This window comes from Ambystoma mexicanum, chromosome 2q (assembly GCF_040938575.1).
Source record: "Ambystoma mexicanum isolate Mex_15411 chromosome 2q, UKY_AmexF1_1, whole genome shotgun sequence".
Classification (NCBI taxonomy): domain Eukaryota; kingdom Metazoa; phylum Chordata; class Amphibia; order Caudata; family Ambystomatidae; genus Ambystoma; species Ambystoma mexicanum.
This window is the reverse complement of record NC_090924.1, coordinates 195,487,227-195,500,158: the sequence shown is the minus strand read 5'-3', so window position 1 is coordinate 195,500,158 and position 12,932 is coordinate 195,487,227. Positions and strand designations below refer to the sequence as shown.

The following is a 12,932-nucleotide window of genomic DNA, read 5'->3' as shown; positions in this document are numbered from 1 at the left end:
CAATGAGAAGTATTTATTTAGTTAGTGGGTACTACGATGAAAAATCTGTTTTTTGCAGCAATGGAATGAAGTTCAATACTGTGAAGTTTTTATCTCTGTAGAATAGCAGTGGCCTGTAATAGAAACCTTCTGACATTTCCAAGCACCATATTTTGTGTGGATTTGAAATCTGTTCAACTTCTATTAAGATTTTTGTTTTACAGTTATGACTCTGATTCTCTAAAATATATTCATAATTATTTGAGAATGCTAGAAAATGTGATGCATTAGCTTTGTTTTTTCTTACAGCATGAATGATACACTTGAGTTGCATCCTTGAGCTCTCTTGCTTATGCAGGTTTTAAACATTGTTAGTCTTTTGCAGATAACAGCAGCTTCATCGGTGCTCATTATTTCTAGCATGGAAACTGGTTACATTACCTTATAGTACAAATTACCACAAACTTTCTTTGTTCCATTGAAAATGTTTAAAATGGGTTTGACACCTTTAGGCACTCACTGAAGAGTGAATTGGCTAATTTACTTCCATCATCAGAGGTTAAGGTGACATTGCATGCCAATAGCACTAACGTGTCAGTTTCTTCCATTTTATTGCTTATGATTTTTCCCACCAATAAAGAATATGCACAATGCCACAACAGCTGTGCCTCTTGAACCCATGTAGAGTCCTGAGGTGAAAGAAAGTCTTTGAGTCTGGCATCTGTCATGTTCCCATTGTGTAGCTATTGGAAACTTACCTTTTGCTGGGGCTACTGCAAACAAGATACTTAAAGATGTTTTTTGGTGGGTTTTTAAAAAAACATTTTTTTTCATTCTGGGAGTTGTGTGTCTACACAAACAGTCACAACTGCAAGCTTCCATTCTTGAAACAACTTCCCACATGCCGAAGTGGTAAAAATAATTAAGCATACTTCTAAGCAATTTACCCACTACCAGATGCTTTTCCCACACAGACTGACCACCTCTCCCCATCTTCGGCAGAATGCTAAAACATGCAGTACCTCCAGTGCCTCATTAAAATGGCAGAAGGGAGGCAGTGAGGCGAGATACCAGGTGAGAACCCAGTAGGTTGCTGCTCCTAGATCAGTTGTCTTTTACATTTGCCTCTACAGATGATTTGGACTACAGATCCCTGTGACAATGTGGATGTCTTACTGCAGAAGCTGCTTTCATTTAATGCAAACCGGACCATAAAGCCTTATTGAGGGGAGATATGAAAGCAGGAAGTAAAACATGTAGGACCTTTCCTCTAACCCTGTATTTGGTTTCCTAGGAAACGGTGGGCGACGAGGAGGAGGTCGAGCCCAACGGTCTCAGCTGGGCGTATTAATGAACTGTTGGAAGACGAGGTGGCGAGAGTCCGGTTGCGCATAGTTCGGTTAAAGAAGTTCAATAGTAATATAGGTCTTGTTCAGGCACCGGAACGAGAGTAGCTGTTTCGCCCAGAGAAGAGAAAATGGTACCCCGTACAGTGTTGTGAGGAGGCCCGGATCGCAACAAACTGCTCCCCGCCAGCGGAGTGAAGGAAAGAGAGAGACGGTCTCCACGATGAAAAGTGAAGGTATCGAGCAGAGTCCGGAGGAAAGGTTTGAGGTCCGGAAGCAAAGGAGCAGCGGACGAGTACTCGTTCAGAGATCGGGTGAAAAAAAGGAGACGCCGCTCACAGGTAACCGCTCCGTATCACGAGGAGGAGTCGAGGGCTAGGAACCACAGGGAGGCCGGCAAAGAGAGAGGACGGGCTAATTTAACCTAAAAAGGGGGCAGAGACTCCAAAAGGGGTGAAGTTGTATCCGTAAGGAGGAGTCAAGCACTACAATCTATAAAAGAAGTTTACATAGGGAAAGAAAAAAGGGGAAAAGACGACGTGAGAACACAAAGGAAACGGGGAAAACTACACGAGGGGGAAAGTTACAACCTTAAGAGATATTTTAAAAGAATAAAACAAGTGAGCTTCCTCAAGTGTGAGAAGTTAGGGAAAAGAGAACTTTAATAAAAAAGTAGTCACTTCAAACAAACTTTTGAAAGGAAACAGAAGCCAGCAGTGTGATTGAGAAATATTCAAGCCAACTGAAGCTCTGCAAGTCTATAGAAAGAGACAAAGGATAAACTGCTTGAAGTCTGAGGGGAGGACGAGGACAATTGAACTCTATCCGCTTAGTTACAAGCTAAACAGAAAAGACAAAGGAAAGACCTTTCAGAATAGAAAGCTAAGAGAAAAGACAAGAAAGGTCAAACAGAGTAAATAAAAATAAACAGAGCTACAAGGAAAGGGAAAGGAAGAGAGGCAAAGACAGGAGTTAGGATAAAGAGAACTAAAGAAAATACTATAAGGAGACTTTAAAATAGAACTTACCCATGTAAACGTGGCCAATCAAACGAGACGATCCCCTCCATGAAGAATTGCTGAACACGGAAGCAGATGTATCCTTTTTCTGTTTTTTTCTGAAAAGAAAAAAATTTCGTTAATTAAAGAATTGGGCTCTCTTTCAGTCCAAAGAAAAACTACTTACTGGCTGAGGTCTCATGATTCTTGATCATTCATACAGTCTAATCATTAGATTATCACAATCCCATGATATCTAGCCAGCATAGTTGGCTGAGGGAGAATCATGAGCTGCAGTCCAAAATATCTAGACAGCTGTGGGTTGCAGACACCTGTTAGAAAGTGCGTTACTTGATCCTAAATGCACCTGTTTGATGAGATGCCTAGGGGAATGTGTGGCGACCAATGGTTTGTTCCAGGTTTTACATTTCCTTGGGTTCCATCTCGTGAGCATCAGCCTCAAAATTAGCTCAGTTTTCCCCAGATCTGGGGTTTTGTGTGTGGTTCTGTAAAAACGTAACTGCAGTTCCTTGTCATGCTTTTCTTCCCATGAGATGGACATGAACTGACATATGCGACATTTATCAGATGGAGAGAGCTCAGTAACATTTCAGGAGCACATCCAAATCAGATTTGGAGTTTCTGCTATTTCTACAAAGAGCTGTGGAGGAATGAAGAGGTCTTTGACTGGCAGACATTTTAGGATTAGGTCAGAGGCATCATTGACCTGATCAGGTGAGTTTCCGGATCTGCCCGAGTGTGATGCTGTAAGCAAAATAATTGAAGCTCACCTAACCAGAATTCTCAGCACTCTGGATGATGAACTTCCCTTGTGTTGGCTTTCTGAATATTTACTATCATTTTCTCTTGTATTCTCAGTGCATTATGGCTTTTTATCTGTGCTGTATCAGTGCACTAATGATTATCATGAATCTGTGGGAGTTGCCTTATAGTCCCAAAATGTTTTATTTTATTTGTTTGGCTAATGGTATTGGTATACAGTTGCACTAAAGCCCTTATCTCAGTGGCCTCTGGAGGCGGGGGATGATGTAAAGATTGTTTCAATATTTCCAAAGACTGGCTAAGGCACATCTGCGGCAGTTTGCACTTATCTCTGTAATTATCAGCTTGTTATTTGTCTGCGATCCAAGAGAGCGTTGCAGCAGTGGATTTGCAACACCCAGTCCAAGGATCACTACATGGTGTGGCTGTAAATTGTATCCAAACATATGAAACTCGGATCTACCAAGTCTTGCTTGAGCTACTGTGCAAAGGTGTCTCTCAAATCATGGACATCCCAGTTAAAATAACTCATTCCTAAAAATAGGGCAGAAATCCTAGTTTGTGAGATTATCAGTAAAGCTGCCACAAAACGATGATTCATATTTTGGTTGACTGAATACAATACTTAAGTGAATTGTGCAGGATAGATGTTGCCATAGTATAGGTTTTAATATTTCCCTGTTTGAGATAACTAAACTGGTCAAATCCTTAACAATCCTTAACAATCAAAGCTGCCCCTCTTCCCCTACTTGTTCTATTAGAATGAATCATGGAGGTAGAGAAGTGGAAATGGCTTGTCCTGAGATGTTTCTGAGCCAGGTTTCCATAACGGCTATAACAAATCGAGATTTGAGTGTCTAAAGTCAAATATTTCTCTGGAATGAGCTGGGATAGAGTATTCAATAATGTCCATTTAACACTACCAGATGCCGAAGAGGCATTATTCACCTTATGGGCTTGATTAGCATCTAAACACAGATTCTCTAATCTCAAAGTCACTGAAAGAGGGCTCTTTAACCATAGGAAAATGTATAGTACTCACATCGGATATCAAGCTCTATGTACCCACAGACTACGGAATTCTTTTAAACAAAGGGACCTCTGTAACCAGTGTTCTTCATGGTTTATGTAAAAGCCACTAGACCATTGAAACGGATTGGCATGCTGTTAGCATTTGCTCGTGAGGGGAGCAGCTATATGTCCACATCTGACTCTGGTGTAATGTACAGGCTCCACTAATGTCTCTGAAAACTTCCCATTTGGAACCTTGGAAGAATCTCAGTAGAAGATTCTGATGTTAGCTTAGTTTGTGTTTCTAAGATTTCCAGATTGACGGAATCTGTAGCTACCTTGCAGCACATGTCCTTATATGTCTTGATAAGTTGCAACATGAGATGCATAATATAAAATATAAACTGAACCAGAATATCCTGTGCAGAGTAGCCACATGAATCACTGACCTGTTATGCCAGAACATTGCTTCCTACGAGAGAGCAGGGCATAGACACACCACAGTCCATAGTCTGTCTAGCGAATCGGGCGTACTGGATCTCAATGATCTAATAAAACAGACATTGCTATCACACATTCTTTCACTTGTTTCTGCAGACTTCAAGTGCTGAAATTAATAAATATCACTGATTTTTAGCTGATTTACATCTGGATTGTTCATCTGTTTAATCTGATATGATGCCTTTATATGTCACTAACCCTCACCATTATTTCTGTGTATTAAAATGTTTAAATCTTGTGTTAATTGTTGCTCTTTCTGTGACATTACATTTTTCACTTTTTTGTCAGGCTGATGGTATTGGGATTTGAGAGACCTTTGGAAGCCAAAGACTTGTGGTCATTAAATAAAGAAGACACATCTGATGAGGTAGTTCCAGTTTTGACCAAGAACTGGGCAAAAGAATATGCAAAAGCAAAAAAGTAAGTTGTGCAAACCTAACTATTGAAAACCCAATTTAAATGGTTTTTTATATAACATAGGCAATATCAACAACTTATTGGAGCGGATGGATGTTCAAAAGAAATGGGTACAGACGAACACAATTTCATGGCTGACACTATCTGTCACACCTCAAGTAGGCATATCGGGTGAAAAAAAGGAGACGCCGCTCACAGGTAACCGCTCCGTATCACGAGGAGGAGTCGAGGGCTAGGAACCACAGGGAGGCCGGCAAAGAGAGAGGACGGGCTAATTTAACCTAAAAAGGGGGCACACCTCAAGTAGGCATAAAGCAGCTAGCATGGTACTAGTTCATACAGGTCTGAATGAGGGGTTTTCAATTTCTTTGGCAAGACATTGTTTCTTTATCGTTCTGTTTGTAAGGCATTGCATTCAAACCTCCAAAATAGCTGCCAATGAATTGCATGCAATTGTAAATATCTGTTATTCATGGACAGATGATAATTTTGCAAGACTATTTTCATGCCTAAAAACGTGGTCCTTAGCACATTTTCTCTGAAGCCAATGATATGTCAAAGGTTTTCATATTTATAGTACAGATATGAAAATATCACTAGTGTTATACAGTCAGGTCTTTTATTTCCATGCAAATTGTATTGAACAATATTATGGACACATGTCTAAGTTTTATGATTCACTAAGCTCAATCATATAACACCAACGGCCATCAATCAGCTCAAATGTATGCTAACAACCAAGATTTCGTTCCATACATAACCCCTGCAAAGATAACTTTCCAAACCTTCCCCACCCTCCCATGATATTAAGTATCAAATGTTGTAAACCATATACAGTACATTAATCCTGAGTAACAGTAAAGAGTATAATATTGTGGGGGGAAAGTTATTAATAAGACACATTTATCTTTGTACCTCCATCATATATTCATTTTAGACCGTTGTATTCTGTTTTGCCACTCGCCATGTTTAAACCACTGTCTCACCTGCATAAAGCAAGATGGTATGCTGCACTGCTCATGTCACCTTTAAACAACACTTCGCACACTACTAAAGAATAATCGCCTTCCCTGTTCACCCTTCGGATGTTTGTCTGTTTTGGCATACCGAAACATGTTTGTTCTCTGCTCTCACCTTTTATTGAAAGGCGGATTTAGCTGGTGGATGTTATCATATTACACGGCTCTCGCCTACCTCGAGCTGACTGTGAAGTGTTAGGGAGAATATTCACCTTGCAGAAATGTATTGCACTATGCTGCTTTTACAGAGAACCCTAACAAGCACTGCCGAGTGCAGCTGACATTGGAAGACTGTACAATGTTGGTTTGACGCAGTCAGCAATAAAGTTGCAATGTGTTACCTTGCCAGGCCGAGACCACTCGCTTCCATTCAAACACATGTATTCCTGGGAGTATAAGATACCCGGACCCAGGTGGGGTGGGGGTTCACATGCGCCAAAGTCTTGTGTTGCTGTTGGTTATTTGTTTGCGACCGCATTACTAATAAGTGTTCAACAATCCACTGGAATCGCAAGTGGTCATTATTTTCCAACGTAATATCAACTTTGTATGTCAATGAATGGTGGCCAAATTATATGCTTACTGAGCTAACTGTATAACAGGCAACCATGTAGAAGTACATTTGAAGACCTCCCCTTGTAACGATAACATTATTTGCCAGAAGTTTTGTACCTTGCAACTTGACCACTAACATCTAGTAATATACAATGGTCTAAAAGACAATCAGTACGGTTGGGTAGCTCTTCTGCAACCTGGTCGGAGACTCATACCAAGGCAGCATGGTCTTTATTACAACAGCAAATAGCAATTTTGCCTCTCTAGCCTGAGGTAAAAAACTAAGCCAAGTCATCAGACTTCTCCTGGAAATCATGTTGCCCTAAGGACACTTGTTGGAAAGCAATTTCTTAACTTTCAAAATATGTTGGAAGTGCTCTACAGTATGCAACAAATGTTCAAGTCTATTAAGATAAGATCGCAAATAGCTTCTTGCAGCACTCTGGCTGTCCAGCACAGTGCATAAATCTTTAACAAAACCCTTCTCCCAACGGGAGCGAAAATTCCTATTTACATTTAGCCTTTGTCTTGACTCTACCTTGCCTCTAAAGTGGACCCTGGCAAGATAGCCTCTCATCCCGCCTACCCCTTCTAAAATAACAATCATCAAATTTATTTCGGCAAGAAGCCATAAAAGTTGTACAACATTTTCCATAGCAGCAGAGTAAATTACTTATTACAGTGTAACATGCATAAATAATTGTCCAAGTAAAAAGACCATCAATTTAACAGCAACTGCAGAAACAATAGATGGTTAGAACACATGAATAAACATTTTTAAAAGTACAGTACTTCCGAATGGAGAATAAAATAGGTTCTATATGAGACATGTTCAGAAATTAGTCCCAACAGTGACACTGCCCTGTTTCAATGCTTTCATCCTCAGCTACCATGCTCTAAAAGTATAACGTGCAGTAGCATAGATGACATTTAAAAATAAACTCTCCCTTAAAGACTGTAATGCAGGACCAACATGACGGATACCATGGTCAACAAATATTGGACGCAAGTAAACTCGTCTCAAACATTTTTTTCACATGTGCCCATAAAACTTAATAATGTTTCGTTAAAAAGTCCACACAGAGGACCTTTTGTCCAAGCATTAGATCTCTCTAAAAACGTAAAAACAAGGATCTCTCGAAAGGCGGAAATACTATGTCAAGTATATCTTGAACCCAGGCTCCCATCTACATTCGAGATAATCAGGCCCCAGCTTTAGGCTGGCAGCGTCGGATTAGTTCTCTAGCATGGGGTCTTGCATGGATTTACATGCTCATGTCGTCAGGCTGAGAATCCTTGGTAAAAGAAAAAAGTTTCACTTCCAGTTTAAACTGTATTTCTCCTCTAAACCAATCACTGTCCTCTGGGTCATAATGCCCTCATTCAATGACGGTCCTCTCCCCAAGTCCCACCCCTGGTGGCCAGCTTCAGATTTTTGTCGTACGCTTCAGTGTTTGGAGCCGTCAAGTTGGTCTCTGAGCTAATTTTGTGTTTTTTCATACATTCTTTGCATATTGGTTTGACTGATTTTTGCTTTATAGTCTTCGACGAAGGATCGAGACCGGCAGCGGGGCTCTGCTACCAGCGAAGATCTTCTCTATCCACCGTCGGATCATCAAAGTTTCGAGAGGGCCCGGCCTTAGGGCCTGAATTGCACCCTTTCAGCATGGCTGAGGAGAAGTAAGGTCACAGCCTCTTCAAGCTCTGTGTGAAGTGTGGTTTAAATAAAGTCTTTGTGGAAGATGACACCATAAATGCTTGTACTGCCTGCATCCGCACCATGATGAGGGATGCAAGGTGTGGCATGGTTTCTCAAAGAAAACCCCAAAAGACTGATACAGCATGGCTCAAATCGATCAAGGCCTCTAGCCCTGCTTCAGGCAGGGTCAAGCCTCATCCAGGACCGGCTGGTCTGAGGAGCGTTCTCCTTCCGGGAGGAGGTCGAAATCCTTTGACACCCCACATGCGGGGTTCCAAGAGAAGGCCAAGCTCTTCAACGTTGGCTCCGCTGGGTTCGCCGCTGATGCGGGTCCCGTTTCGGACAAAAGGTATTTGCTGCCACCATCATCCTCCACGGTGAGCCTGCCAACGATGGGAGCATCTTCAAAGAGAAAGACACTAACCCAGTCCAAACGCTGAGTGCCTGTGGATAGTCCAACCAGGGATAATTCCGGGGAGGACTCGTTAAAGCCAGCTAAGGCTTCAACCAAGACCAAGTCAACAGAGTCGACGACCGCACAGTCGACGAAGACACCCACAAGCACTTTGTCGACCAAGAAAACATCCACCGCAGCTCTGAAAGAGATTGTGTTCAGGAAAGAAGTGGCGGCCGCCCTGCAGGTGTCCTTGCCCCCAAGACGAGATATGGCTGTGGTAGCATCGGGGAAGGAACCAGCGCCAGAGAACGACCAGGTGGCCACTCTGACCCAACAGCCTCTTGAAAGAGAAAGGGTAACGTTCCCACTGTGGAGCCTCCCAGGTATGCAGACCGGCAGGGTACTGAGGATAGATCGGAGCAGATCTACTGGAGTATGATGAGGACAAAGATCTGCACGATTGGTGTTGCTCAGGCCAGGGAGGGGGAGGACCTGAGTCCCCTGTGCAGAAGAGATGCATTTGCCCGGATCCTACTTGGTTGGCTCCGTTTAACCCTAGACCTAGGGATGTGTCTTTGGACATTCTATCCAACCTGCACACAATGGTCACTGAAATCCAGCAAAGGATGCCGACATCGGGGCGGAACCTCCAAGGGTGAACTCTCCCTGCGGAAGAGAGTCCAAGGGGGGCACAGGTCTTGGCATCATCTGACCCCTGTGCCACCTAGTCACGACAAGACTCCTACCAGAGCTTCAGATCCACACACGGACACTGGGAATAGACAAAGCGACCACGGCTATTGGTACCAATTAGTGTGACTATTTAATTGCGGTGGATGGGGAGACTGTACACAGGCGAGCCCCATAGGGCATCCCCTCCGTACGAAGTTGGATCTTTTCATTCGATCATCTCGAGGGCCTCAGAACTGTTTCAGCTAGTTCTAGAATAGACAAAGGGGGGTTTCCTTTACCAGCAGGGACAGATTGGAAAAGAACAGGGTGCCTGATTTGGCTCCCAGGTGTCATCCCTCACTGGATTTGGTGGTCTTGGCTGCAGCTCGGAAACGCTCAGCGAAACAGTCATCTGGCAGCCATAGAACCTCTGCACTAGATGAGGAAGAAGCTGGATGCGATGGGCAAGGAGATAATTTACACGGCAGCCACTACCATCAAGGCATCGAACGCCCGAGCCATTTTGTCCCTTTATGACCGGGAACTCTGGTATAAACTGGGTCCTATCCTGGTCTTCCTGCCCGAAGACGAGAAGGTTGAGGCACTGGAACTCTTTCAGGAAGGGGAAGTGGCCTCATATTATGCCATCACGGTGGTGGTCGACATCGTGGACACAGGGTTTCGCCAGATCGGTAACTGGTTGTGTCTACACAGGAATTGTACGATCAGACCGGGAAAAAAAGGGTCAGACCGTACAAAAAGTCCGAAAAATGGTACCACCAAAGGTTCGAACACAAAATGTTCGAGCGTTTGGTGGTAGCATTGTAGTTAAGTATAAAAAAAAGGCTGCAAGGGTGTCCCCCGCAACACCCCGCTCACTATACTGTGTGGTATAGTGAGCGGGGGGTTTCGTGGGAAAAACCCTGCAGCTTCCGAAAAAAAAAGGACCCTGCGGTGCTGGTTCCCGATCACGGAAGTTAAAGGGAACTGACCTGGCAGGGACAGAGTAAAGAGAAGGTAAGTAGGTTTTGTTTGTTGGGGGTGTGAGTGGGGGTATGTTCAGGGTATGGGAGGGGGGAGTGTTGTGGGTGTGGTGTGGTTGGGGGTGTGGGTATGTAGGGGTTTTGAATGTGTGTTCACATGGGAAATGTACGAACCTTTTGTGGTTCGTACATTTCACATGCAAACTTTCCGGCCGCGGGAAAATCGGCTGCGGTCGGATCGCATAGATCAGTCTATGCAGTCCAGGTTGGTTGAAGGCTACGCTTTTCCGCAAGGATTTTCAGAAAGGTGCTAGATATGCCCTTTGACGGGGATAAACACTTTGGAAAGGCGGTTGACAAGTCTTTGCAGGCAATAAAGACTAACACAGAGATGGCACGTTCCCTCAGAACGTAGATCCTTGTCAATTTGCTCCTCCAGAGGAAAGCCAGGAAGATCTTCAAAAGGGTATAGTGCCCCTTACAGGCAGCCTTCACACTCTTCCACTCAAGCATACAGGGGGTGCTCTCAGGGCAGCGGAGGTCGGTAGCTACGCTGCCCGCAAGGCAGAACACCTTCTGAACAGGCCTGAACTGGCCGTGGCTCTGGGCCCCCACTTACTTACCCCAGTGGGAGGCCGGCTGGCGAAGTTCGTCAGCACGTGGGAAAAGATCACCACTGACAGATGGGTGCAGTATGCTCTCGGACGGGGACACACCGGGGAGTTCCATTACAGGGTCTCATTCAGCTGCAAGAACTACATGGACCACAGCTTTTGCAGACAGTGCGGTCCATGTTACAGAAAGGAGTGATAGAGCCCGCCCCCACAGTGGCACTGGGGCTCTGGAGTATATTCCAGATACTTTCAAGTAAAAAATAAAAAAGAAGGGGGTTGGAGTCCTATTCTGGATTTGCGTTGTCAACAAGCACTTAAAGCTCCAAAAGTTGTGGATGGTCACGTTGCAGCACAAGCTCAGCCAGCTGGAACAGGGAGTTTTTCTGACATGGTTGGACCTGGAGGACGCCTACTTCCACATCCCCATTCACTAAAATCACTGCAAGTTCCTGCGACTCAACCGGGTCAGCACTACCAGTTCAAGGCTTTGCCTTTCGGCCTGAAGTCGGCCCAAGTGAGTTTACGAAGTGCCTGGTCCCGGTGGTGGCACATCTCGTATACCCCTACCTGGACGAGTGGCTGGTGTGTTCCCGCTCATACTCTCTGGCAAGTGAGCACACGGCCAAAGCCGTACATCTGCTGACGGAGCTGGGGTTCTTAATAAACTATCTGAAGTCTTGCTTGAAGCCATCTCAGGACAATCCATTTCTCCAGCATGGGGTCTGGCATGGATTCACATGCTCATGAATATTCCCCGTCGTCAGGCTGGGAATCCTCGGTAAAGAAAAAACCAGTATCAGTTTCGTTTCTGATCTGTCTTTCGTAGTAATAACCAATCACTGGTCTCTGCGTCATACTGACCACAGCCAATGACTGCCCTCTACCTAAGCACCGCCTCTGGCAGCCATCTTCAGATTTTTACCGCACGTTCATGTGTTGGGATCCTCGTGCTATTGCTCTCGAGCGTTAGTGCTATTTTTTCGCGCTTTTTCACAAAAACTTCGATTCTTTCGGTCAAAAGAGCCTCAAGCTCCACCGATCCTACATCCGATCAACGGGGACCCGTGTCGGATTCATCTGTGCCCCTCAAGGGTGAAGATTTCGTCGAGCTACACTTCGGAGGACTCCAGAAGCTTCTCAGGCCCGGTCTCGGAGATGGCCCAGGAGAAGGGAAGCTCGACGCCCGGAAAGCTGTTCAGGGCCTGCCCTGGATGCCAGCTGCAGAACGTCTTCAAGGAGGACGAACACTCTTTCTGCCTTTACTGCCTTCATGGGGACAAGACGCACGTGGAGAAGGACTGTGCGTTTTGCGGCAACATGTCGGAACGGACCATGAAGGACCGCCATCAACGTCTTGCCAGCTGGCTGGAGGGTAAGAGCCCGTCTGGCGAGAAGAAGAAGAAATCTGAGCGGTCTTCTAAGACCTTTGAGGGCGCCCCGGCGACGGGGGCCCAACATAAGGCCAAGCACCGCGAGTCCGCTGGCACCGGGAGCGCCGAACGGTCGGGCTCTACGGGCGCCAGGCAGGGCGCACCCTCCCCGGCACCATCAACCACGAGCCAACGCTCTGGGTCGGGTAAGAGGAAGGCCGAGCACCCGGCGAAGCTCCTGGAGAGACCCCGGTCGAGCTCTAAGGCAGAGGAGGAGCGTGGCAGTGCCCCCTCCCTCAAGGATAAGGCGGTGAGCGCACCTAAGGTGGTGAAGGCCTTGATCCATTCGACCAAGCCCTCTATCGAAACGGTCGCGGCGGCCCTGGCCCAGCCTGTGGAGGCTGCACCAGTGGTGGCGGCCTCGGGGCCCAGAATCTCCCTGCCTCCTCGGAGGGAGTCTTCTTTCGTGCCCATCGATAGGACCCCCGTGAAACCCTCCGTGGGGAAGAAGGGGGGGCAGGGCGTCGTCGTAGATTCGGCCTCAACCTCAGAAGAGGAACTGATCGAGGTCTTAAGCCACGGCCTAGG

At 45.4% G+C, this 12,932-nt stretch overlaps 1 protein-coding gene across 2 annotated transcripts in view; it reads left to right on the top strand.

The window, feature by feature from the left end:
• Positions 1–12,932, top strand: part of ABCC1 (ATP binding cassette subfamily C member 1 (ABCC1 blood group)) — a 2,255,476-nt gene that overhangs the window by 463,124 nt on the left and 1,779,420 nt on the right. For both annotated transcript variants that reach the window (XM_069647115.1, XM_069647114.1), the window contains exon 7: positions 4,907–5,038. In XM_069647115.1, coding sequence (XP_069503216.1) covers positions 4,907–5,038 — 132 coding nt within the window. The remainder of the gene's footprint in view (positions 1–4,906; positions 5,039–12,932) is intronic.